The sequence below is a fragment of the Heloderma suspectum genome, chromosome 1, assembly GCF_057233095.1.
Source record: "Heloderma suspectum isolate Gila_16-S chromosome 1, 16-S_ref, whole genome shotgun sequence".
Classification (NCBI taxonomy): Eukaryota; Metazoa; Chordata; class Lepidosauria; order Squamata; family Helodermatidae; genus Heloderma; species Heloderma suspectum.
Window position 1 is genome coordinate 199,988,924 of NC_139458.1, and position 27,899 is coordinate 200,016,822.

General features: G+C 42.6%; 1 protein-coding gene across 1 annotated transcript; it reads right to left on the minus strand.

Moving 5' to 3' along the window:
- SLC40A1 (solute carrier family 40 member 1) lies at window positions 1-27,106 on the minus strand. Its single transcript, XM_084815775.1, has 8 exons — window positions 26,714-27,106; window positions 24,954-25,012; window positions 16,905-17,064; window positions 14,501-14,616; window positions 12,778-12,904; window positions 6,507-6,752; window positions 4,816-5,466; window positions 1-3,235 (listed from the first exon to the last, which is right to left on the minus strand). Exons 1-8 carry the CDS (start codon window positions 26,757-26,759, stop codon window positions 2,916-2,918), a joined length of 1,725 nt encoding a protein of 574 aa, XP_084671901.1. The 5' UTR covers window positions 26,760-27,106; the 3' UTR covers window positions 1-2,915.
- Window positions 27,107-27,899: the final 793 nt, after the last annotated feature.

The following is a 27,899-nucleotide window of genomic DNA, read 5'->3' on the forward strand; positions in this document are numbered from 1 at the left end:
GCTAGCATGATGTTGGATTTAACCTTGTATACATGAAGCATTATGCATTCAGTACATATTCCAGAGCAGTACACAAATTGCTCAATATAAGGATACCTTCACAGAGCATCAGACTGCACACAAGGATCTAGTCTCTTTCTCTATTCCCATTTAACAGATACATACATATTGGGTCATCGAGGGGCTCTCCACCCCGCTCTGCAGCCACTGCCCAAATCTACAGAACTGGTCATACATTTGATAGGGTGTACATCCTGGGTTGATAGATAAGAGGCTCCCGTCCCTAGTCAGCACTGATTTTCACATAAATGAAGAAATCCAGAAGAGTGTTCATATGAACATATGGAGCTGCCCTATAATGGGTCAGACCATTTGTCAATCTACTGTCTGCTATCCACAGTGTCAGGCAGGTTTTTTCCCACCTGCTACTTGATCCTTTTTACTGGAGATGCCAGTGGTTGAACCGGTTACCTTCTGCAAACAAAGAAAGCATGTGTTCTACAACTGAGCTATGGTCCCTCCCCTAATATTTAGATGGGGGGGCGGAGGAGGGAGGAGGGGGAAAGAGAGGACTCTTTAGTGCATTTCTAACAGTGCAATCCTATGCACAGCTACTCAGCAGTAAATAACCCCCATTCAATGGGACTTACTCCCAGGTAATCTGTCTAGGACTGTAGCCTAAATATATTTTGGTCATGAAATTAACAACAGCTATGCATCATGTGGAATTTTTTTTAGTACGATAAAAAAAAACCCAGTGAAGAATAGCTCTGAATAGCCAACAAGAAAATTCAGTATAAGGAAAATCCTTGGTTTTGAGACATCTCATTTAATCCTGTTACATCATTCTATGACCCTTCCATAATTAATCATGCCAGGAATAATTCATAGTTCTGAGGAAAAGGCTAGAAGTAGCTCTACTATGTTGCCTGTTAAATTCAGGACTGGGATATTTGCTTACATCGGTGTGAGATGTTGGCCACATGTATGAGAAGCACACTGCTGCCACCACTGCCCCCCACTACCACAAAAATCAAGATCAAAATTTTGAAAAATAGTTTATATTTACGCAAATATTTTACAAATATGCATCAGAGATTTAAAATCACACCGTTATATCTTAAGAAAACTCCGGAGTACAGTAAAGAGGATTCAACTCTACCAGAAAGCAAAGTGCTTGTCGCGACGTTACTGAAATTTCCACAAAAGTGCACAAAACTGTTACTGTAAAAGCACTGCACCCATTCCTGTACAGAGTAAAAAGGACTAAAAAAGCATTTTAACACATTTTAACTGACATATATTGTCAGTCGCTACTGATCAAATGTTGCTTTTACAGGATCATACAATAACACTTTTTTAAAAATCAGATTTTAAAAATACAATTTTTTAGCAAGTTAAGATGTAAAAGATACTCAAAATACAAAACAAAATAGAGTGCATAAGGATATCAGCTTTATAGAACATTTAAAGCTGTCCAGATATGCCGCAACCCAGGAAATCTGTGAGCTGAAGCAGGCTTCTGTAGGCAAATATCTTTCTGAGTGCTATCCACAGGGCTGAAATGTGCTGCAGAAAGCAAAACTCCATGCTGAATGTGGAGATGTTCATGTGGTACTACTGCATCACATGTGTGCCACTGACAGATAGTAGGCACAGTCAGTTTTCACCAGAGTCCTGCCCCAACTTGAAATTGGTATTGTGAACACCAGCTTAGATTATGAATTTGTTATGTTCAGCATGTCTGATTTCCCCAAAGTATTGCCATCACTTTAAAAAACCTACAGAGACACAGACTCACTTTCGCTCACCCACCCACTCAAACAGAACCACAATCCACTCAGAATGACTCCTATGTAAGCCTAATGAAATGAATTCTCATTCATTTCAAGGGGAGAGGTGTTGTATAGAGAAGTTCCTGGTGGATTATTCCTTGGCTACAATTCCTAAATATTTTATTTCAGAGGAGTCTTCTTGACATCAGTGGGGCTACCCTAAAGTAAGTGGTTGAGACTGTCATCTTAAATATTTGTTAATATTTTGAACCATTTTGAAAAAAGGCTAATGTATCTCTGTCTCTCAGAGACAGACACACACACACACACACACACACACACACAGCCTAGTTCCCCCAATTCACATATCTGGCCTTTAACACTATGAATCCAAAGCTTAGTAAATATGGTCTTAACATGTTTACAGCACTATGCTTTACAAGGCTATATTATATTTATAGTCTGTGTGTATACCAGGCTATTATCAGTTCCTAGGAAGTGCTACATATATATTCTACAATATTGTGCACTATTTCTTATTCAAAGAATATACTAAAGCAACCAAGGTGTTTCTCTAAAGTTAAACCAGGAGAAACATAACAGAAAGGAGAGTTAGTTTCCCCTCAACCCAGGCATATAATAGAGTTCTGCTGACTGATGAAGCGCATAACCTTTTTTGTTCATTTGTGTAACGTTGTGGTCATGTTTCCAAACAATCAATTTCTTTTAAAAGGCAAAACATAGTACATCTATGTTACATAAAAAGCCAAACCACTAGTCATATTACACATAAAGCAATACTTTGTTTAGTTATTTTAATCACCCTCCCCAATCAACATGAAATTCTATGTCTGAAAAAGAATCAGAGCTCAGCTGTCATTTGTAGTTAATTTTTAACTCTTCAGGAGATCTCCCCTTAAATAAATAAGCTATGTCACTTCTAACTGGAGAAAACCCACACCTGGTCACCTGCCCAAGGGCAGAGGGAGCAGGAAGGCAAGACAGGTTGAGGACTTGCATGAGTGGGCAGAGCTTTGAGCCTTACCTCTTAAGGGGCACCATCTGCTTCTGACCCATAATAAAGCACGTCATACTACATGGACTGGAAAAATAGGAGTTGGCAGCAATAACCAAAACTCTCTAGGCATTTGATCCATCACAAGGTGCTGAGCTGTCAGGAACTGATTTTAGCTCAGGAGTACAGCAAAGAAAGGCCCTCCTCCCCATGGTTTTATGGGCATACCGGAAGTACATGATGTGACCCATTGCAACAAAAGAAACAGAAATGAGCACCAGCAGTCCAAAAGCTTCAGGGTTAGGAGCTAGGATGACCATGATAAAATGCAGCAGATCTAGAAGGTAGTTCATAGAGTTTTGGACACCATTTATAATACCTCTTTCTGACTCTATCACATTTTCCTGGATTAACTGCGTGACTGTCAGGTCAAAAGACCACAGGCCTGTAAAAACAAATCAAAGGAAAAACAGTTTAATTCCTGTTGGGGAAAGACATCAGAGATCTCACACTTTTAAAAAGGTGCAACACTAAAAGAAAATGGGTCTCTAAAAGGTAGAACTACCTTTTTTCTCTGCTGTTGACAGAGAGACTCACCCTCCCATTTTGCAAATATCCATTTGGGACAATCTCCATGTCTTAATGAAATTAACCAAAGAAAGAACTAATCTTAAATGTTAGCCTTTAATTGGAAGTTTTCCTTCCACATCTAAGTAAAGATCCCTAACTCATTCACCTCTTGAAAAATATGTAGATTACCTATTATTTGACAGCTCAATGCTATTCATGTTTACTTGGAAGTAAGATCCATTGTGTCAAGTGTGTTTAGGATTGCAGCCTTAAGTCTTCAAGCTCAGGATAATTATGAAGGAATGTGAACTATCAACATCTAAAATGGTTTGTGATATGTCCATTCTCTTAACAAGGGTTCTACATTTTAATAATATACAATTTTGCTTCATTGTCAATGGATCTTTCAGAGGGGATGGCAGCTTGCTAGGAAGTTATTTTTTGCTTCATATATTGCGCAAAGACCATGGGCTGGATCCAGAGTTTTTATTCCACCAGCAGGACCATCCCCACGCAGAGCTGTGCTCAGAACTCCCCTCCCTTTACAGCCTCCAACACCACCTCCCCTGCTGTTCCAGAGCTCTCCCAATCCTCCAGAACACATTTGCAAGAGACATAGGAAGCTGGGGGGGGGGGGGGTGTTAACAAAGATCACCTCCTCCCCTGTTCAGCCAGTGGAAAAGCTATGCCAGATCAGAAGCCTCCTGCTGATGGAATGAGCCCTTTCAACCATAAAAGACTTTTGCTGGATCCAACCCCAGATAGATAGATAGATAGATAGATAGATAGATAGATAGATAGATGGATGGATGGATAGATGGATAGATGCAACGAACATGAACCAGCAATTTCTGCATAAGTGATTCTACATCCAGATGAAGCTTGAAAGTTTTTTTGTACATTCCATTAATCTTGGAAAAGTTGATGAGAACAAGAACCAAATTTAAGCTACAATCCTATGAAAATTTGGTCTTACTTCCTAGTAAACATGAATAGGATTGTGCTGTTCGAGGCTTGCTATTAATATCTGATTTAAGCATAGGTATCAACAGCTACTGGAGATGTTGAACGTCAGGGTGTTGCATGGTTGTTGAACCTTAGGCCTGCGGGCCAAATCCGGCCCGCCTGCGGGCCAAATCCGGCCCGCCTGCGGGCCAAATCCGGCCCTCTGGTGTTCCCAAAGGCCACACACACTTTCCCCCAGACTGTCATTGGTGGTTTCCCCTGCATTTGCACAATTCCCCCTCCCCATTCTGAAAGGTTGAAATTCCTCTTTTAGGACTTAGTTATTGGCAGTATGAGCTTTAAGCTAAAATATGCTGGTCTTTTGGCCCCACCCCTCAAATGTGGCCCCCAAGAGCTTCTGAAACTGAATTTGGCCCTCAGGCTGAAAGAGGTTCAATACCCCTGATTGAAAGCAACAGGACGTTTTAGAGACAGGAAGCACCAACTTACCAACTCGTGCAGCAATGACTCCAGCAAACAGAAGGCTAACGGAGATGAGAGGCACATAGTCGGGAGCCAACCCCGGATCAGAAGAAGACCCATTGACCAAGGGAGGCATTCCAGTTGTAAAGGGCATTTCAAGATTGCCTTCAGGTGCCATAGTAGGCAATGGATTACTTTCAAACAACCTAGCACTGATATCAGCAAATGGAGAAACAGTCAGATCCAAAGGACTTCCAGGCATGAATACTGAGAACACACACAAAACCAGAGAGGCCAGCTGTGCTATTCCAGAGATGATGCCTGTGCGAACCAGCCCACACTTGCGACGCAGCTGGGTGAAGGCTACTGTACCCATGATTCCAGTTATGGCAGAAGCCCCCATTAGGACGCTTAGTGTGGAACCGCTCAGTCCCTGAGTGTATGCATAGCCAGTAGTAATGCAATCAAAACCCAGGACCGTCATGTAAAGGAATGCAAGGGCCATGCCTGCAAGAAACACTGGTTGGTTGTAGTAGGCAACCCATCCATCACGGAATGTACTGAAGGGCTCAGCCATCCGAGAAACACAGCTGACATCTTCCTCCTGTTTGGGCTCAAGAACTTTTACATCTTTCTCGCCAATTAATTGGGCTCCTTCAGTGGGCTTCAATTCACCATCTGTGGATAGAGAGAGGAGCTAAGTATTGCCAGTCAAAAAACACTACACAAATTTAGGTTAAAATTACACTGGAATGTGTACTTTATTTCAGGGTGGCTTCTAAACCCACTAATGACAGATAGATGTCCAGTTAGAAAATAAACCTTAGAACTCAGCGGAGCATACTTTGTCATATACTTTCTTTCACTCAGTGGCTAATTCAATTACACCCAAGTCCTAAACATCTGGCTTAAATCAGAGAATGGAGCATGCCTGACTCTAAAATATTTATATGTGAAAATAAATTTGACTGATTTTAAATGCAGCAGCTTTATAAGTAATATATTTGTGATTAGCATATTGGTTACAAAACAATGATTTGCTTTGAATTAGAGGGGTGTTACTGCAAGATGTTTGAGAACCCTAGTTAGCTTTATTACCAGGGCTCTAATATATGGCTTGGATCCAATGCAGTTCATCCATGAACAGTTCTTCCATTTGTGGAAGGACTCTTTCTGTTTGCAGATGTTGCTTTGCTCAAGCAGAGGCTTCTGCAAATGGGGGGGGGGGTATTTTTGCCAATTCACCCTTCCCCTGGCAGCCTCCTGCACTACCTCCCAGGTTGTTCCAGGAGGTCCCCCAATTCTCTGGAGCAGATCTTGGGAGGGAGCAAGGAGCTGTACCTTTTCTGTTTACTGAAGCCAAGAGCGCCCTGTTCCATGACCATAACTCCACTCATGGATTGCTTGATACACTCTTATGTTGTTGGGACATGAAATATATAGTTAGCCTCTGAAGTACCCAAAATTTATAAAGCTTCAGTTTTTTAACTGGCAACTGGAAGAGGACGTGATGGTTAAGCCCAAACCAACTCACAGACCTTGAAAAATATTACTATACTGCAATACATTTTGGAGGAATTGTATGAAAAAGAATGAATACAGAAGCAATACTATACACACTTATCTAGGAGTAAGTCCTACTGAACTCAACAGACTTACTAAGATTACTCTACAGGTCATTTTTATTAGGTCAAAGCCACTCTTACAAATCTTGGTACCTTTCTGTACGTTCAGTTGTTTCAGTTCTGACTCTTCAGCCTTTGAACTGGCCTTGTGAGCCAAGGCAGGGGTTTTCTGGTAAACTCTCCAGAGCAGCATATATTCTACACCCATGGAAATCAAGTTCCAGCCAGAAATGAATCCACAGCCAATCACTGGTGATCCAAAGGTCATTATTTGTCCAACAGCTATTGGGGCCAAGATATTGGTCAGCTGATCAATTCTTCGTATTGTAGCATTCATATCTATAAAGGGACATTTGAAAACACAAAATTAGTACTTGATCCTATGTTAACTGGCAACCTCGTTTTTAAAAGGGCCTTTTCAATGGGAGAGTCCATGTTATGGAATGCCCTCCCCAGAGAGACTTTTTCTGGCACCTACGTGGTGGACTTTTCAGTGCCAAGTGAAGATTTTTATTATTTTCCCAGGCTTTTCAGTACATGTTTTTAGTGCATTTTTAGATCTTGGCACTAATTATTGTTCCTGTATGCTGGTTTTTAGACTAATTTTATGTGCTGTGCTGGCTTCATGTTGGTTGTATTAATACTGTTTTTAATACAAGTTTTCATGTTATGATTATGTTTGTATTTTATTGAATCATAACTCTTGTAAACCACCTACAGGACTTCACTGAAGGATGTTATAAAAATTTCATAAATAAACAGATGTCATAAATGAAAGCATTTACTTGTACATATTGATTTCTAAAAGTTTTCAATGGAATTTACTCCAAATGAGTATATTTCTTGATTGAGTTATGCCTTGCCTTTCTACCCAAAAATGGCACTCACGACAGCTTACAGGCACAATTAAAATTAATTAAAAAAGTAAACAATACATTAAAATACAATAAAAACATAACAATTACAGAATTAAAAAATAAAAAACAGCACCCAACCCAACAGACGCATTAACAAAGGCCTTCTTGAATAAAGCAGTCTTTGCCTGCCAGCAGAAGGACAAGAGAAAGGTCTTCTCTTCCCACAGCAGGGAGTTCCAGAGCCTGGGAGCGCCTTCTGAGAAGGCCTTGTTTCACATCACCACTAACTAAACATGCCTCTGAAAGTGGCAGTCTCAAAAGACCGGCCTCTCCAGAAGACCTTAAGAACCGAGCAGGCTTGTATGGGAGACTTTTATGACTGTATAACCAGCACTTTGAATTCTTCCTGGAAACAGACTCGTAGCCAGTGAAGCTGCTGCAACAGGGAGTTGCATGCTCCCTGTAACCAGCCCCAGTCAACGCTCAGGCTGCACCATTCTAGACCAACTGAAGGGTCTGAACAATTTTCAAAGGGAGCTCCATGCAGAGTGTGTTACAGTAGTCCAAACGTGATGTAACTAAGGCATGCCTGACTGTGGTCAGATCAGACCTCTGCTGAATATGCTTAGGCTTGCAGGCTAACCCCCAGACATGATGAGGTATCCACCTGCTCTATCTGCTCCTGTGTGTAAAATGTGCCCTTCCTTCATAAGGACAAAAGTCAAAAAGCTTCCATGGGAACTAACACTGACACACTATTGCACAAAAGGCAAGCACTTTAAGTTCCACTGCTTATATAGATGGATTCAGCATATACAAGCAATTAAAATCAATAAAACGTGATCCAGATTCTTAAGCAGCTTAAGAGACAATTAATTCCTTTCATGAAATAGCACTGTACTCCCTTGAACTGGCTCTGTGGTTACACTATGTGCAACCATCTGCTGAAATTAATGGGAGTGTCACCTGGGAAGACTCACTAGCTCACACTCCCTAAATATATTTTATGATGTACTGTAATAATTGCCTTAAAATGCTATGTATACAAAAGTGAATCATACATGACTGGAGGAGGGCTAATGTTATCCCTATCTTCAAAAAGGGTAAAAAGGAGGAACCTGGGAACTACAGACAAGTCAGTCTGACATCAATCCCTGGGAAAATTCTAGAGCAGATGATAAAGCAATCCATCTGGAAGCACCTTGAAAACAATGCAGTGATTACTCAAGGCCAACATGGATTTGTCAAGAACAAATCCTGCCAGATGAATCTGATCTCATTTTTTGATCAGGTCACCTCCCTTGTGGACTGTGGGAATGCTGTGGACATAGTACACCTCGACTTCTGCAAAGCTTTCGACAAACATGATATCCTGCTTAGCAAACTAGCTCAAAGTGGGCTAGATGAAACAATCAGGTGGATCCACAGTTGGCTACAGAATCGGACTCAAAGAGTGCTTCTCAATAGGATCTTCTCAAACTGGAGAGAGGTAACGAGCCGGGTACTGCAGGGCTCAGTCCTGGGCCCAGTGCTCTTCAACATTTTTATTAATGACCTGGAGGAGGTGGTTCAGGGAGTGCTGATCAAATCTGCAGATGTCACAAAATTGGGCAGGATAGCTAATACTTTGGAAGACAGAAACAAAATTCAAAGTGATCTTGACAGGCTGGAGCTCTGGGCAGAAAACAGAATGACATTTCATAGGGATAAATGCCAAGTTCTGCACCTAGGAAAAAGAAACCAAATGCACAGTTACAAGATGGGGGATACGTGGCTCAACAACACTACAAGCGAGAAGGATCTTGGAATTGTTGTCGATCACAAGCTCAATATGAGCCAACAATGTGATATGGCTGCAAAAAAGGCCAATGCTCTTTTGGGCTGCATAGAAGCATAGCTTCCAAATCCCGGGAAGTACTAGTTCCCCTCTACTCAGCACTGGTTAGGCCTCTTCTGGGGTACTGTGTCCAGTTCTGGGCACCACACTTTAAGAAGGATGCAGGCAAGCTGGAGTGGGTTCAGAGGAGGGTAACAAGGATGATCAGGGGACTGGAAACAAAGCCCTATGAAGAGAGACTGAAAGAACTGGGCATGTTCAGCCTTGAGAAGAGAAGACTGAGGGGAGATATGATAACGCTCTTCAAGTACTTGAAAGGTTGTCACAGAAAGGAAGGCCAGGATCTCTTCTTGATCATCCCAGAGTGCAGGACACGGAATAATGGGCTCAAGTTACAGGAAGCCAAATTCCAGCTGAACATCAGAAAAAACGTCCTGTTAGAGCAATACGGCAATGGAACCAATTACCTAGGGAGGTGGTGGGCTCTCCCACACTGGAGGCGTTCAAGACGAGGCTGGACAGCCACCTGTCAGGGATGCTCTGACTTGGATTCCTGCATTGAGCAGGGGGTTGGACTCGATGGTCTTGCAGGCCCCTTCCAACCCTACTATTCTATGATTCTATGTCTTGCTCTTCTCCCTATTCCACAAATCCTTCTAGTTCTAATTATTTGGAGCCTTATGAAACTCTAATGACCGTATCAATCCTCTGAACATGTTGTGCTTAAAAGTCTACTGCATTCATTGATCTATATTCTCTCAAAGTTCCTGATGGGCAAACTCCTCTTTGCTTCCTGCTGTAAACTCATACCTCTAATCCGAAGAAGGATGCAGACAAACTGGAGAGGGTTCAGAGGAGGGCAACAAAGATGATCAGGGGACTGGCAACAAAGCCCTATGAGGAGAGACTGAAAGAACCGGGCATTTTTAGCCTTGACAAGAGAAAACTGAGGGCAGGTATGATAGCACTCTTTGAGTACTTGAAAGTAGGGCTGTGCAGGGACCCACCCGATCCAACTCAGAAGCCGCTTCACGGCTTCCAAGGCAGGCCCAATCCAGCTCGGGCAGATGGGGGGGGCACCCACCTCGGCCCCGAAATGGGGTTCGGATGGTTCACCCCATTTTGGGTCCACCCCCGACTTCCCCACACAACCCCCCAGCTCCTTACCTGGGCCACCTCCTCCTCTGCTGCCACAGCAGCCGCCACCTCCTCCGCCGCCACCTTCACCCCTGCAAAGTTCCAGGAGGTTGCCATTTTAAAAATGGCGACTCCCTGGAGGAGTCGCCGCACATCCAGGCCTCAGGAGATAGCGGTGAAGGCGGCGGTGGAGGCACAGCGGCAGAGGAGGCAGTGGCAGCGCAGTGGTTGAGAAGGTGGCGGGGCGGCGGCAGCGAGGAGAAGGTAGCTCAGGTAAGGACCTGGAGCCGCCAGGCGGGGGGGGGGCTGGGCCAGGGGCTGAAGCTCCAAAGCTCACCGAGCACTTTGGTGAGCCCCCGACCTAGGTCACTTCATGCTCCTTCCACTTAACCTCGGAAGGGGCACAAGGTGACCCGAAGCAGCCCACGTTGACTTGGGGTTCGGGCCTCAGACTAAAGCAGTGCACAGCCCTACTTGAAAGGCTGTCACAGAGAGGATGATTCTAATATTTGAATCCAGGAGCCAACACTTCCTAGACTGGATATATTCTTACAATTCCACTATAAACATAAAAGGGTTTACATTTTAAATGTTACTTTGTCTACTCTAATCATTAGACCTTATTAGAAAGGAATTGGTACTATTAGGGCACAATCCTATGGCCGCTAGACAGTAGCTAGACAGCCATAGGATTGTTTGGTTTTTAGGAACTGACCTCAGAGACCACACTCAGAGGTTGGTTCCCAGAAAACCGACTCCTCACCCGCCACCTCGTAGGTGGTGCGGATCGTCCCCGGGGGCTCTGCGGGGCAAAAGGGGGCATTCCCGAGGGCAGGGGGAGGTAGCATAGAAGTGCCGATACGCTTCCTATGTGTTGGCTGGCCTCCCCACTCCAAAGTTCCATGGCCAGACAGCCAAAATTGGCCATCTAGCTGCAGATGTAGAGCAGCCAGAGCGTGGAAGAGACGATCCCCTCCGTGCTCCACTGGATAGGCGGTCACCGCAATGTTTGGAGGCAAACGTCTATCCCCATAGGATTGCTCCTTTAGTCTGGGAAAGTAACAAAAGCAATTCACCCACTTAAGTATCTATGAGCTGAAACACATGGTCAGCACATTCATGTGGCTGGACTGTACATAAATTGCGTTCTAACCAAGCCTTCTCCCATTCATGTACGTACAGGGAATATTTTTATTATGGGGGAGCAGGCAAACACTCAGTCCTCCACCAGCAGCCTGAAATGATGCAATTCTTAACAGATATTGCACAATCCTGTTAACCATGTAGCTCAGCTCTAAACAAACAGTAAAATTTAAGCCCCCTCAAAAAAAAAAAAAGTTGATTCTTCGGAAACCAAATAGTTGGAAGATGAATACAGCACAGTGTTCTTGATTCTATAAACCGCTTCTCCACACAAGCTGGTACTTTATTATTATCATAATGATTGTTGACTATGTCATTCTGGCTTTGGACCTCTCTCCACAGAGAGGATTGCCTGGCACTGAATTGGCTGCCTTTTCTGGACCAGGTGAACAGTTTTGTTTTTTAACTATGTTTTTCCATAAATAATAATTTGGATTATTTTATCTGGTCAGGCTGCTGCTGCGTCTTGTTTATTATTGTTGTGATTTTAAAACTGTATGGTTTTAATGTGCATTGGAAGCTGCTATGAGAATATTTATCTGGATACTCTACACCTGAATAAATACGTTCCTTAAAAAAAAAGATATCTGGAGATGAGAATGAAAATATTATGGAGAATTAAGCTCTCATGAAAAACGTAGAAGAGCTTTAAGAAGTCTGAATTATATTAGACATAAACAAGCTGCAACCCAGTGCAAGTTTGAGAGCATTGGGTTAGACTTCTTATCTTTTTAGCCATTTAGACTTTTATCTTCAGATGCAAAAAATGTCTAAGGCTGCAGTCCTAAGCATATCATTCTTGACAGTTCCCACTACAGCTTACTTCAGTAAAGATACTTAGGATTGGAGCTTAAGACTGGCAGGAGTTAAATTCTGGCAGTATGGCACTACAGTCTGCTCCTCTCATTGCAGATGATATTGGCATGAACTCATCTTACTGGTGAAGTAGCATGAACCTTAACCACTCTTTACACTGCAAATAATATTGTCATAGCAAAAAAGTGACAAAGTATTGGCTCTAAGCACATATGGCTAAAAAGGTCTATTTGTTTAACCTTGACAATGTGATTGCTGAACCATAACAAGGACCGAAGAGTACAATGATTATATGACCCCCTCGTAATCCACATTTTATATTTCACTATTCCTTCGCGCTCTCTAAACAGAGGCAAAAAAAGTGAGAAAGGAATATAAGCTGTCCTTTATAACCCAATGTTGACTCATAGAATAGTAGGGTTGGAAGGGGCCTACAAGGCCATCGAGTCCAACCCCCATTTTTGTCATTTTTCATGACTTCTGCAACCCAGAAAAATGTGCTGATTTCAGTTTGTTTCAACCCAAGGACACACTGAGAAGTAGGTTAGGATAACCCAAAGCCATTATACATCACCTGCCAATTTGTTTCTGTTTTCACCCGCAACGACAACAACCCAGTCTCTCTGTATGGTAATTGCTGTGGCAGTGCTGGCTAAATTTGCGATGTTCGCTATTGTGATGACTAGAATATAGCACAAAGTCTGTGGAAATGAAAATAAATTTTTACACATAAGGAAAGCAAAGACTAAAGGAGGGGGTAAACCACCAACCAATAATTCTACCTCGAACTACAAAATTGCAATTTTACACTGGGTTGGATCCAGATATCCACCCATGCTCAGAGGAAGGCGGAAGCTGACTTTCCCACTCCCTCCTCTCCGATCAGTCTCCAGAGCACTCCAAAAATGCTCCCCCAAAGGGTCAGGAGACCATGCTGAGCTTCTGCCTGATTTTCTGCAAATTCCCCCTTCTTCCTCAGCAAGGGCCCTGAACCCTGGGAGCATTGGGAGGGGGGACGCCCTCTGGGGACTGGCAGGGAGAGGCGGGGATGGAAAATTCACCTTCTGTTCACCTCCTTCTGCAGGCAGAAATATGGATCCAGCCCAATATAATTATTTTTAGACTGAACTTGGTGGAGGTGCTCTACCTAGACCAATACTGAGCATTGGCTCTTGGCGGGGAAGTTCAACTCTTGCTGAGCTAAGAACCACTGCCCTCTGACTGATGCATCTTGGGTATCTCAAAAGGTGTTCTATGTCTTCCCTGCCCTCTATGCAGACATGAAACTAGCACTGGCAAAAGTCATTAAGGTAAAAGGAAATGAAACAGCACATGTTCTGCTTGGCATGCATAGCAGCATTTGCTCAGTTGAGATGATCCAACAAACCATGGTTTATAGCAGCCTTCCCGACCTGGTGCCCTCCTGATGTTCTGAACTAAAATTCCCGCCAGCACAGCCAATAGCCAGAGATGATGTGAATGGTAATACGGAATATCTGGAAGGAACCAGGTTGGGGAAAGGTGGCATGGAGGATCATGAATGTGGTTTGAAGTGGGTCTCCGATTCTGGTTTGGAGGGCAAGTGCTCATCATAGCTTGCCAATTCAAATGTCATGGCAAGCTATGGTTAGCATTAAACAGGAAACGGAGGGAAGCTGTGTGTGATATGGGTGGAGAGTTCATAAGTTCATCTGAACTGAGCCAGGGAGATGCCATTCAAGGTAAGTCCCTAGTTACATCTCACTTCGTCCTGTGAACAGAGAACTCTGAGACCTCCTGTCCTATCTCTTGCTTACATTTCACTTTCTCAACTATTAGGAGTATTTCCTGACACACCCCTGGATAATGCAACCCCCTTCATCCCCCCAAAAGATGCTATGAGCAACCACAAAGACTGCTGACACTAAAGACTAACAGTGAAATCCTATGTATGTCTACTTGGAAGAAAATCTTGTTTTTAGTGGAAATTACTCCCGAGTGTGCATAGGATTATAGCCCAAGGATCTTTACTACTGTTATTCAAACTGATCTAATATAGAGCTGCAAGGCAAATGGGTCCAGCTTTATTGGCATAGCAAAAGGAAGTGTGTTGTGTAAATACTGACAATAGATTATTAGATTAAATCCAGTGTCTGTTATGACCCAGGAAAGCTTAAAACTGACTGAAAAGATTATGGTGATATACAAATTGAGAGAGAGAGAAAGAGAGAGAGAGAGAGAGAGAGAGAGAGAGAGAGATTTAAAAAAACTTAAGCCTTTACAAATGATTTTGAAAGTTTCAAGGTTTGTGCACTTACAAGAAGCCACCCTTGATATAAGGTCACAAGCTGAGTTTTATACAGGAAGACAATCATCAGGAGGATGCCACACACAACGACAGATGCATTCTGCACAATTAAGGATGTCTGAGCCACTGTTTAGGATAAAGGGGGTGCGATTACAATTTAGATCATGTCAACATTGACCGCAGGAAATACACAGACATTCTAAAGATGCTCCAACCTCTTATTCAACTTTATCTTTAAATACGGAATTTATAAAGCAAAACCAGTTTCATGTGTCCAATCTCCAGGCTTGCAACTGTTTTAGGTCCCTCTGTATTGGTTTAATACAGTTTTATTTCACATCACATCCCTATCCCAAAAACATATATATGGAAGTAAAATCGGGGTGCTTCCAGACAAGGCTTTTTATCATGCAATCGCTCTGCCTCATTTAGGGAATTTAATGGTGGGGTCCAGATGATGAAGTTTTTCACTTGTAACCCTCCCGTTTTCCCCCCCATCACTTCTTCCGTCTTTTTTCTTTCCCAAAAAAATCTGTTAAGAGGGAAAAGACGGAATAGCTGCCCAATGCCTTTTGATTGGTAGTGCTAGGAGCCCTCAGTCTTGGAAGTAGCCTTTGATATCGGACAACATTTATATAACTATATTAATTACAGAACATATTGGCACCAGTCCAGAGGGTCTACTATCATGAGCACAGAACACCATACACATGCATTCAGTAGTCTTGAAATTTCCACTTGAAGAGCTCCTACTGCTATTTCAAGACTACAAGGGTGCAATCCTGCTCTGAATTGAGCCAATGGCAAAGTTTCCACTGGTGATATCCAGCAAAAACAGATGTCAGTCTAGCACTAGGAGTAACTAGGAGTTACTGCAGCAAAAGCAAAGGGGGTCAGAACTTGAATGCATGGGAACTGAGACCATTATTTGGAAGTTAAGTTGCACTTATTTTGGTGGGACTCATTTTCACATTAATTTATGAATGTCATAGCCTAAGCACATTTATTACAAAATGGGTTCCATCTAAAGTAATGGAATTTATAATCAATTTCTAACACACATTAATTGTTAACAAGTTCCACTGATTTCTTGGAACTAAAACGCAATCCTCAGAAGTAAGTCCCACTGAGTTTGAAGGGGTTTACTCCCAGGTAAATGTGTATAGGATTGCAGCCTAAGTTTCATGTGGCCAGCTCAACCATTACATAGTTGAATACAATGTCATGTTCCCCTCTCTCATCTTCCCCACTGTGAAAATAAATTTAGAAACAAACTGGATTGTGCTGCATTTTTGTAACCATAATATCTCCCTGGCCATCTAGTGTTAAACCCTCATCCATTCTAGGGACAAATTCAGAAATATGGTACAGCCCAATTCATCTATTATTTGCTCCCAGCATTTGGGGTGGGGGTGGGAGAGATGTGCAGGAAACTAACTTTTCTCTCCAGAACATAATATCTGAATGCCCAGAGTATTCGTAAAAGAAATTTGGTAAAGATTTGGACAAAATGCTAAAGGTAAGTTGAATCTGTCTGGTGTTCTCCATCAGCTAAAATATATTAATTCTTCCTAAGTGACCCCTTTGGGCTTGTGTTCAAACAACACCAAAGAAAGGGTGTCCACCCATTGGTTCTGTCTTCAGAACAAAGCCATTAAAAAAAAAATGCTAATGCAACAGCCAAGGAGGAAACACCCAGCTTTAGTAGCTGAAGTTTACTCGTAATAGCATAATTATTTAAAATTAGCTTTAAGCAGATCATATAGTTACATTACTTGTAAAGTGCTTGGTCCAACTGGCAAGGGAAATGCATTTTGAAAACTTACTGAGATGTGATGTAGCATCCTTGTTGTGCGCATTGTATAAACAGTTCAAATTACTATTCTAATGCTGTAGTCCAATGCACACCTTTGTCCCACTGAGTTGAGTAGTACTTACTTTTGGGTAAACTTAGATAGGATTGGGCAGCCTGTTGCAATTGTTTTTGTATCAACTCTGAATGAGACACGAGCCGTCAAATCCTCTAAATATCTACTCAGAAGTAATCCCCATTGAGTTCAATGGAATTTACTTCCAGACATGTGTGTGCAGGATTGCATTCTAAATTAATCCTTAAGGCAGGGGTGGGGATGTTGTTGGACTCCAATTCCCATCAGCCCCACACAGCATGGCTAATGGACAGGAATGCTGGGAAAAAGCACATCATTTTCAGATTTGGCACCAAATGAGTGTTAATAGTACAACCCATGTTTCTTGAAAAACTGAAAGGTTGCAATTAAAGCATCATCATCATCTAGTTAGACACCTGGCAGTGACACCAGTTGTTTCAGCACCTTCCTTTTTGTTTACTATGATTGAGATTCCCCTTAATACATGCAGATGTCCTGCAGTAAAATCATTACAACATTACTAACCTTTCAGCCTTGGGTTCTTGTCTACCCAGTCTCCAATAATGGCTCCCAGAAGAAGAACTGACCCTGCCACAACCAACCCATAAACAGCAGTCAAGAGTAAACTGTTTCCATACAGTTCAACCAGGAAGACAGACACTGCAAAATGCCACATACGATCTCCCTAAAATAAAATATATTTAGTTGAACATTAATTATATATCACAGAATTAATTATATATCATAGCAGTATAGAAATATAATAAACAATATGCTAAATACAGCAATTTAGGATGTTCATATAGCAAAAAATATGCTATATTTTTATATATAAAATAATATAAGTGTCTCCACAACCTTGAGTGGGCCTCTGCTGACAGTCACCCCTGCCCATTTTCTTGTCCTTTTCCTCTGGGCCCAATCCACACCACTAGCCAGAAGGAAAGAGCAAGGCAAGTGGAGGCTGCTGCTTTCTTTTCCTTGAGGTTGTCACTCGAGATGTAAAATTTTCAGAAATTTTGAAGCCATGGGAAAATAAAAAAATTCTGTTTTTTCGGGGGAGAAAAAGAAATTTTGGGAAAAATTGAAAAATAAGAAATACTTATCTTTTTTACCATTCTCTATAGTTCCAAAGTCACTGTTGCTTTAGGACAGCCTTCCCCAATCTGGTGCCCTCCAGATATTTTGGACTTCAGCTCCTGTACATCTCAGGCAGGATGACCAATGGTCAGAAATGCTGGCCATTGTAGTCCAAAACATCTGTAGGGCACCAGGTTGAGGAAGGTTCATTTAGGAACGTAAAGCAGCCTTTATGTTCCTAAAGTTCTACTATGTATAACTTGGTTTGCTCATACAATTATTATAGTTGAAAACTTTAAAAAGTGAACTCGGTTAGTAAATTTGTAATTAATGTCTGAATAAACGATACGTTTAAAATTTAATATACCGAACATGATAACTTTACAAGCAAACCAAGTTATACGTAAAGTATTTCAGGTTCCTAATTTATGTCTGACCAGAGGGAACTTCAGCAAATAGTCCCTGAAACAACTGAATCATCCTAGAAGCCAGAAGAAGCAGGAAGAACGTGAGGCAGAGGAAGAGAAGTCCAGAAACACAGGACTCTGTAGAACAAAACCCAAACTGTCAAGAATGTACATTTCCTTCCGTATTATTATATGGTGACTCTGCTCATATGTTGGGAAACTAAGCACGTTGGGAAACTGAGCATCCCAAAGTGTCTATCAGTAAAAGATCAATAATTTTAATAAGAAATGGAAGAAATAAGTATGCTAAGAATCTTATAGAGAGGATTAAAAATATTTTTCCCCATGGCTTCATTATTTCCAGATATTTTACATCTCCAGTCTTTCCATAAAATTTTTTTCCATAGTTTTTAGAAATCATTTGAGGAGAGTACAGGCTGGGTAACAATATATAAACACCTTGCCCTAATTCTAAAAGAAAATGTTTTATAATCCAAAGCTGTTCAATTTTTTTTTTTAAAAAAAAACTAAAATAGTCGGGGGGGGATTGTTTTTCAAGTTCTTCCAGGCCTTCACATCTCTAGTTGTTACTCTTCACAGCCTTGCAGAGGGGAGGTGAACTGTCAACTACAGGGGGAGGAGGAGCAGGACCACGGGGCCCTCTGCAGTGGTATACGCCAACTCTGATCCCCAAACCTTATCCTATCCAGTTGGTGCATTCTGCCACTACAGCACATGGGTCAAAAAGGCTGAGAGTTCATATCACAAACAACCTACAGGGTCAGTCTATATCCCACTGATACTCATAAGCAAATCCACATTAACATGAATAGCTCTGGATCGCATCCTAAGGCTGCAATCCTATACATTCTTACTAGGCAGGCAGCCCTTTTGAATGCAGTAGGACTTGTTCCAGAGTAAACACATTTAAGATTGTACTGCATGACTGCAACTGTAAGCATGCTTATTACAGAGCAAGTTCTACTAAAGCCAGTGGAGCTTTTTTTGGAGTACACATGCATAAGACTGCACTTCACGTGTAGCAACTTAATGTTATGTCCTGCCATCACATAGTCTTTGTGGATGAGTTAGTGTCACTGTCAAACACTCACTGTTATTTCCAGTCAGAACTAACAAGGCTAAAGAAAGGACTGACTTCCAAATGTTCTTCAATCATTACCAATATAGATTCAGATTGATAAACGTTTCTCATCCAGTGTCATTTTGAGGAAAACTCTTTGTTCCATCCCTGAAGCTTTAAGGACCTGACTCACAGACATAAGAATATAGCTATGATGATCACCGACAAGAGCACGGAGTCTTGCGTTTATCAAGCTGACTGAGGGCCAAACTAATCAGTGGGGATGTTTTTAAATGCCCCCACCCCCCACTAATGGCCGGGCTGAATTCTGGGACAAAAACAGGCAGAGGGGAAGCTTAAATCCCCCCGCCCTAATTGCCAGGGTCCCAATCTGGACTTAAACATTGGAAGTGTTGATATTCTCCTAGCAACTCTGATAGCACAGGAACTCCAATTAGGGAAAGTGCTGAGAGATCAAATGTGACTAGAATTATTTTACTGATGCTCAAAGTAAGTATACAGAACTACAGCTTGCTACTATCAGGATAGTATTAATAAGCTTGCCATTGAACATGTATATAAACACAGGTGTTTGCTCATCTGTCAGGCAGCAGTAGCTCAACACATTTTGGCTGTGCATCACAAACATATTTCAGACAGGTCACTCCTGGAGTAATCCATAATTTACTCTAGACAAGTTATATTACAGACAGAGACTATTCCACCGTAAGTGGTTATTGACTGCAACCCCATTATCCAAGTCGCTGGCCAAATCATTTAATGAATCATTTAAATACAATTTGCCATATGAGAGAGCTTCGGCTATTGGGCGGTATAGAAATGAAATTAAATAAATAAATAAATAAATATGAGCCTAGCTAATGGGTGTCTCCAATGTTCTTTTATTTTGCAATGTTCATATTTCATCTACCTTTACTCAAAGAGTCCTGCATGTGTTCACACCTGCATGTCTAGCCAACATTTCTTCTTTTTAATAAGCAGCAGAAAAGGAGTAGCTACTGATAATACAGAACATTCCAATTGTTAAATGCCCCCAAACAGCCAAGGTTACACAGAAAAACAACGCGATAACAATTAAACCTAAGAAAGGCTATAAAAATCCTTGGAGAACGTACATAAGACTTAGTTAAAGCATATAAAGATAACTTCACACATTACATTTTTAGGTGCACACCTAAAGGTGCTTTATGTGTAAATTGGAACATATAAGTTGTGAATGCAAAAAATAAGTGTATGATACAGGTACTCTCATCAGGGAGCTACAACTGGCATCAGCTACCCTTGAGTGGACACTTACGGAGGCTTCCATCTAACAAAGGTGCAACCCACAGGATTGTACCCTCAGTGATCCTTCTGGGTTTACCTTTTCATAAAGTATGAAATGGCCCTGGCTTAATGAACTTACTAGAAGTCTGGTGAAGAAGCAGCATTGTTCAGTACACACATTACTTTGGCTCTGAAAATGTATGTCAACCAGGGAAGTTTTGTTTTTTCCATGAAGGTAGTAACTTAACCACAAGTTTAATTTAAGATTAAATGGTCACTAATAGTTTGTGACAAATTTTCCAACATAGAAAGAATTCCTTGCCTTCCAATTAATAACCAAAGTCAAAAATAGATATATTTGTCTGCAGTGTTTAAGCACCCATTAATTCAAGCTAAAGTATAACCTTGTCCTTGATCCTTCAGTTAGCTATTTTAAGAATATGTTTCTTTCCCCCCTCCCCAAAAAAGTTTAAACTTTATTTTGTTAATTCATAACATAATAATACATGAACAAAACACCAAGAATAGAACATCCTTCTTTGCCTGTTTATTTTCCAATTAAAAAGAGAAAAGCCATGAGTCAGACACATAAAGCTGTTGTGGATGGCACAAGCCACTATTAGCAAATTAAACCAGGGAATGATAGCATATTTTGCCTTGATACAAACTCCATAACCATTTCACAGTTCTATGTTTTACTTCAGAAGCAAGCCCCAGTGAAATCAATGGGACTTAAAATCCTTATTTGCCTGAAATAATTATGCTAGACCTCTTCTTCATCAGATCAAGAGACGGCCCAATAAGAGACATTGGGCCTGATCAGCAATCCTCACAAGCTGGAGCAGGCCGTACATATACCTCCTGCTGAGTGCAAGTATCCCCACCCACTGCCAAGCGTATTGAACTACCACTGTCCCCACCAAGAAAACGATCACCTGTTGGAGCAGGGCCGAGGAACCTGAGACCTTCCAGATGTTGTTGGACACCAGTTCCTCTCAGCCCCAGCCAGCCTGGCCAATGGCGAAGGATGATAGGAGTAGTAGTTCATCAACATCTGGAAGGCCACAGGTTCCCCAGTCCTGTGTTAGAGAAAGGAGGGGACGTGGGAATACTTGTGATACAACCTTCCCCTCTCCATCCACTCCCCCAAAATGTGATCAGATAACACAGAGGCACAATAGTACAGCACTTTCTTCGCATGCAGAAGGTTCCCAGTTCAATCCCTGACATCACATCAGGAGGTTCTGATAGCAGGAGATCTGCCTAAGCCCACTGCCAATCAAAGTAAATAGCATTACGCTAGATGCACAAACTGCCTCAAGCTGGTGTAAGGCCACTTCCTAGGCTCCCAATGTATTTGTTACTGGGGAGGAGAATTCTCACATGCAGCAACATGCACGAAGGCTGCTACTCCACATAAGGATTTCTGGATCTGAGCTGGTGTAAGGCCACCTCTCCCTCTCTCCCTTCCAGGTGCTGGATGTAAGTGTTTTTCCCACCTGTGTATGCACAGGACCTGATCCCAATGGACAACTGGCATGCAGAAGTCTGTTTCTAAGTATAGGTTACCTTTGTTAGATCAAGGCATTTGGCTGCAAGTTAGCAAAACTTGAAGTGAATAAACACAAAGTGTTTCTCTGAGTATTAAATGTGCCTAAACTTTCTCTGGATGAGGCCCAGACACTGTGGTCCAAACAAGCACGCCACCTCCATGAACACAGTTTGATGTTCCCTCTGCACCCCAGTGCAAGTTGCAACAGCAGGGAAGTCACGGAAGTTCAAAGGCAGTTTGCAATGGAGTGTGATGAGCTACTTTGATAGGAAAGCAGACCCACTCCACACAATCACACTGCCTGAATGGTCACCATCCTCCTATGACTTTTAGTCATTTTTCCACAAAAAGAAACAGTTCCATTTCTTAATAACAACTGAAGTGACTGTCTTAAGTATGCTAAACCCCTGCCTTGCTTCCTCTGCCTTGTGAAACGCATTCCACATTTTGTTTATTTTTCCTCCAACTTATAGTCAGTTCAGAGTCCAGAGATGTATTTTTATGGCTATATGATAGAGACCTTTTAAAGGTGAATGTATTTTAAGGAGCAAGCACCATGATCGATCTGAAATTGAGCCACAATTCCAGAGAGAGATACACGCAGGCAGAGCAAAAGCGTGTGCACAGCCAGAGGGTGTTTTAAAAAGTTTTTACTGTAACGGATCACCTGGTGTAAAAAAACAAATCAGATTTAAATGGAGAAGCAGGCTGTCAGTTCCATCAGGTGAACAGCTACAGTGAACCCATTCAAAACATTTTCAGCTGCACGTGTGCCTCGCCCATAACATGACAGCCTAGAATTGCAGCCAAACCCTTTGATTTCAATGTGACATATGTAAGCTCATGTTTTAATTGCCATACTGATGCCCATGGGCGTTACAGTACTTAACTCTAGCTGCATCGTGCCCCAAGTATTTTATATGAGTTTGAGAGCTGCCTTGAGAGCCCTTCAGTGGAAAGAAAGTCGGGATATAAGCTTTTCAAATGAGTAAAACAAAAAAAGATGCTTCACTGAAACTCCAATCCTAAACATTTGTGCCTTTCCACCTCTATGCAATATCATGCTAAGCAGCTTGGCTATGCCAGTTTAAAGCCACGTTTGGTGACACTCTGCAGATGGACATTGTGCTATATGCTTCAGAGGTAGTATGCCTCTGTATATCAGCTGCTAGGGAACACTAGAAGAGGGCTATTGCCCTGCTTGTGGGCATCTGGTTGGATGCTGTGGGAAGAGGAGGCTAGACTAGACAGGACTTTGGCCTGATCCAGCAGAACCCTTCTTATGTTCTGATAGATGCACCATCATTTACATTCATTTGCTACTGCAGTGGAAAAACCAATATAGAAATGTGGTTGAAATACTCCAGAAAAAAAAATCCTTAAAATAGGACTCCCTGCTTCAGTAAGATAACTGGAGCAATCAAATCAAGTTAAGTATCTTGCATAGTGTCTAGACATACATTGGCATCGTATACAGTCCCACAAGATGTTATTGCTGGTGCATTTTAGTATTAAAGGATATAATCACATGCAAGCACACAAGCATAAATCCGACATCATGCTAGAAGAAATCTGCTAGTGTGATGGGACTCTCTCCTCCCTACAAAAGCTCCCTGCATCACCCAAAAATCTACCCAGAAGAGTTTCCCAGCCCTCTGGAGCAGATTTTGAGCAAGTATGGGGGTTGCAGGGGAATCACACACACCCTCCCAGTAATACTGATGGAACTGCTTCCATTAGCAGAACACCACAATTAGATTCAGCCCACAAAGCTCATGATATGACCTTGGATCAATCACTATCTCTTAAGCTAACCTACCGCACAGGGTTGTTGTGAAAATAAAAGGACAGACTATGTATATTCCCTGAGCTCCCTGGAGGAAAGGCAGGATAAAATGTAGTGTAACGTAATTAATTAAGGGTGCAATCTTATGAATGTTTATACAGAAAAAAATCCTTCAATGCTAGGAGTTGACATTTTTCTGTCTAAATATGCATAGCATTGTGCCTTAAATGTGTTTATAGTTTTGGTGGAGCTTCATAAATACAGAACATTACAGGTGGAGATAAGGCAAATGAGTATCTGAATCCACCCTAAAACAGATACTCTTCTAAAATTTCACACAGATATTCACTTTGATAACAGTTACTTTGGTAAAGACCAGAACATATAACGATCAATTTGACTTTTAAAACAGCAAAGACAAAAAGGTAAGGCTTTTATCTGAATAAGGACAAAGGTTCCCAAAAGCAAGTTTTTTATTATTGCTTAGACATGCTAACTACCCTATCCACCTCCCACTTGCTAAGGAAAATGCTTCCTCAAACCACTGACTGAAAACTGCTTGAGCAATTAGTTTCCAGAAGTAGTTTCTACATAATTCATAATGCAGAACCTTGAACTTCTTAGACACAGAACATGAAAAGGATATTGAAAGAGAGCTAGCCTAACTCTTCAGTTAATGCCCCCCCCCAAAACAAGTATAAAATATGTCTTATTTTGGACTCATTACTCACTTTATTTATCAGGACTTCAAGCACTTTTATTCTACACATGCTTAGACTTTCCAGTGCAATCAAACTAAATAACCTTAGGATTGTACCTTATGATATTACAAAATGGAGATTGGAATACCAGTATTTAAGAAATTCTTTTATTTAAAGAATTCTTTAAATACCATTAAACAATGGTACTACACCATTAATTAATGGCGCAATCCTATGCACGTTTAGACAGAAAGAAGTCCTACAACTCCCAGAATTCCCCAGACTTTTTTCTGTCTAAACATGCATAGGATCACACCCTAAACAACTCGTGCTGCAATCTTATAGACACTTAGCCAGGAGTACGTCCCACTGAACTCAATGGGACTTAGTTCTGAGTAGACATGCATAGGATTGCACTGCCAGGCTCTGATCCCAATTGTGGTACCACTGAAATCGATGGGACTTGCTAAAGAATTTCAGATCAGTGTGCAAGAGCATGATTTCACATATATATTGTTGCATATTTTACAATAATTATGATGTCTTTTGTGGCATGATTTTTCACCTCGCTGCTCTATTAAACCTCTCTTGATGAAATATATAATAAGAATGTAATTGTACACAAGTTATCATAATACAGGTCAGCCAAAGGTAGATTAAAATATAACAAAGGTACTTACCCACGTGGACAGGGAATGTCCAAGATACAGGAGATATTTTGAAGATGGGTCACAGGATCCTAAGATGGAAACAACAGAGAATTACTACAGATAATAGTAGTGTGTTTCATGAGTTATTGGCCAATTTGTTTGGCATCTGCACACTAGCCAAGCTTTTATTACCACTATTATGAAATATTCTTTAAAGTAATCAATTTGAGTAGAATAAGTAGGTATTTATTTTACTATTGGTAGTGAAGTCACTTGACAACAACCCATTGATTTAAGTTTTTATTCTAAGCAGCACCTACCTCCTTTAGCACTGAGTTTTATTAGCTGTCATAATATACAGAACAGCCTTCACCAACTTGGTGCCCTTCAGATGTACGGGATTAATCCTCACACACACACACCCCAGCCAGCACAGCCAAGGGCCATGCTGGCTGGGGACGATGGAGTTGTAGTCCAGCACATCTAGAAAGCCACAGGTTGGGGAAGTCTGAAAGAGTTTCAGTCTAGTTACGTTTTGACACATATTGTGCGCCACAAAGCTCGCTGTGCACTGCCTTTGGGCACAGTCCTACACATATTTAGACAGAAAGAAGTCCTGCAACTCCTAGCATTCCCCAGACAGCATGGCTGGCTGAAGGATGCTGGGAGTTTGAGAACTTCTTCGTATCTGAACATGCATAGGGCTGCACCCTCCGTCCCACTTCCATGCTCACGTATTCTCTGCCAAAGGTATTTTCATGTGCATAGAAGTACTGCTGCCCATATCACATGCAGCTGGGATGGGAGTGATATCAGGATGGCCGAGGCCCGAGTTTCATCCTATGCAGAAAGTTAAACTAGATGCCAACCATAGTCCTACCCACATAAAAGTCTAGCTCTCAGCAACTATCACCACACAGGCAATTGTCTGGCATACATATACACCCCTTCCAACTATGGTAAAACAAGAAAAATGCAAGAAGCCATACAGCACGCAAATAGCACAATCTACCTGCAGTTCTGTACATGCAGATGCCTCTCTTCCCGCATAGCGTAGGAGACAACATGCAAGGTTTCATATGTCATTCCACACACCCATTTCCTGTCTCACACAGCACACCTGTGGGCGCTTTGAAATGCACCATTTGTCTCTTCCTATGGAAGGAGGCATTTAGACCATACACAACAGGTGGCTGTCTGTCTCACCACTCCAGAATGCATATATTAACTCCACACAATTTCTTAGAGAAAACCTGCCGGGTTCTGTCCGATATACCCCTTGAAGCCCATCTCCCGGATGCACGGAGAAGCTGACAGCAGTTGGTTAAGGGTCATAGTGAAAGCAAGGCACGCTCTGCACAAGAGTAAGAGCACTCTCTTCTTCACTATCATTGCTCACCATCATGTATTGCCTGGGACTAAACCCTGGTTTGTATCCCCTTCCGTCGTGGGGTCACTGGGCGCTTGCGCAGCGCGCGCACACACGCACACACAGGACAACGGTTCCCTCCATCAGACTCCCGCCGTGAGCACACAACTCCCCGCACGCGCGTAATGCAGCGCGCCGCACGCGCTCGGCCCGGATTCCTCGCTGCCTGCCACAGGCCGCCCCCAGCCTCGTCCGCGCGCCCCCTTCCCGCCCCGCGCGGCGCGTCAACGAGGCGGCTTCGTCTGACAAGCAAGCCGCCCTCGAAGCAGAGCCTCACCCGCCCCGTCTTCCTTAGACGCCGTGGCGCATATCCCCTCCCGCCTGCCCCGCGTCCGCTTCCTTCTCCCAGCCCACCACTCACCGCAGCATCCTTGGCCGTTTTGTTGCTCTGCCGCTGAGCGAGTCATGGCTGTCAGCTTGCACCTTTAGTTCACCCTCGGGGTCTTTGCACTCAGCGCCTGTTGCTATCAAGCCCCTCCAGTCAGACAGAGAGAGAGAGAGAGAGAGAGAGAAGCACGCACACAAAAACAACAACAGCAGCAGCAGCCTCGGTGGCCAGGAGAGGAGTGGAGAAGAAGAGCAGGCGGACGCAACGGCTCACTTCTGTTTTGGTCTTTCCAAACTTAGCTAGCACTGTAGCTGAAGTTGGAAAGCGATGGCCTTATGCGCAGGTGCTTGCGAGGGGGCCCAGCGAGGCGCCCACCGCCACCCTCCTCCGGCCGCTCCGCCTGCCAGCGCTGACCCTCTCGGCTCTGCCCTCGCTCGCCGGCGAGTCGGCTCTTTATGCAAAGGCTGAGGCGAGAGGCCGAGCGGAGGTGGAGGAGATCCCAGGAGTGGCCTATCCGCGGCTGGCTGATCTGCATATCCCCTCCCGTCCTACTTGGTCCCGGCTGCGCGAGGGAAGGCTTGGCTGAAAGGAGAAGACGAAGCGAGGGCGCTGTGTGCCCTTTGGGGAGGCTCGGACTGACAGGAGGGGAAGGGGGGCCCTTTTATAGGGCTAGGGAGGCTGGCCGGAATCTCCACCCTAGAGAAGGCTATCTGCTCCCAGCAGGGCTCTGCCAACAGCACAACACCCTGAAAAATGCGGGGCCGCCTCCTTGGCCGGCCTCCGCCTTTCTGCTCACCACAAAACCCCAGTGGCCAGATTGGAAACGGTTTCTGGGGGCTGGGGACCCTTCTCTGTTGTGGAAACGGTTTCTGGGGGCTGGGGACCCTTCTCTGTTGTCCTTTATGGGTGCTGAAGGCCTTTTTATTTGTTGTTGCCCTGCAAGTTGTTTTTTTTTTAACAGTGTTTTAATTTGATCTAGTTAAGGTTTTTATTGCTTTTATTTTGGCTATGAATGCTCTTTTTAATTGTATCGGTGTTTTATTGTTGTAAAGCACCCTGCGGCCTCTTTTTAGACCCAAAAAGTTTGTATCCAAATGTTTTATTAAAAAAAAAAAGGTGAGAGGAAAATGGCCACCACTGAAAAGAATCCAAAACGAGGAAATCTTCCATCAGTGAGCTAAAAGCTAGGAGTCCTAAGCATTATTTGGATGTTTTTGAA

Coding starts and splice junctions, on each gene's coding strand:
- SLC40A1 (XM_084815775.1), bottom strand. CDS start 26,759: ATGACTCGCTCAGCGGCAGAGCAACAAAACGGCCAAGGATGCTGCG. Junction 17,065..24,953: donor GACATTCCCTGTCCACGTGG/GTAAGTACCTTT, acceptor ATTTTATTTTAG/GGAGATCGTATGTGGCATTT. Junction 3,236..4,815: donor AGTCATTGCTGCACGAGTTG/GTAAGTTGGTGC, acceptor TTGTTTTTACAG/GCCTGTGGTCTTTTGACCTG.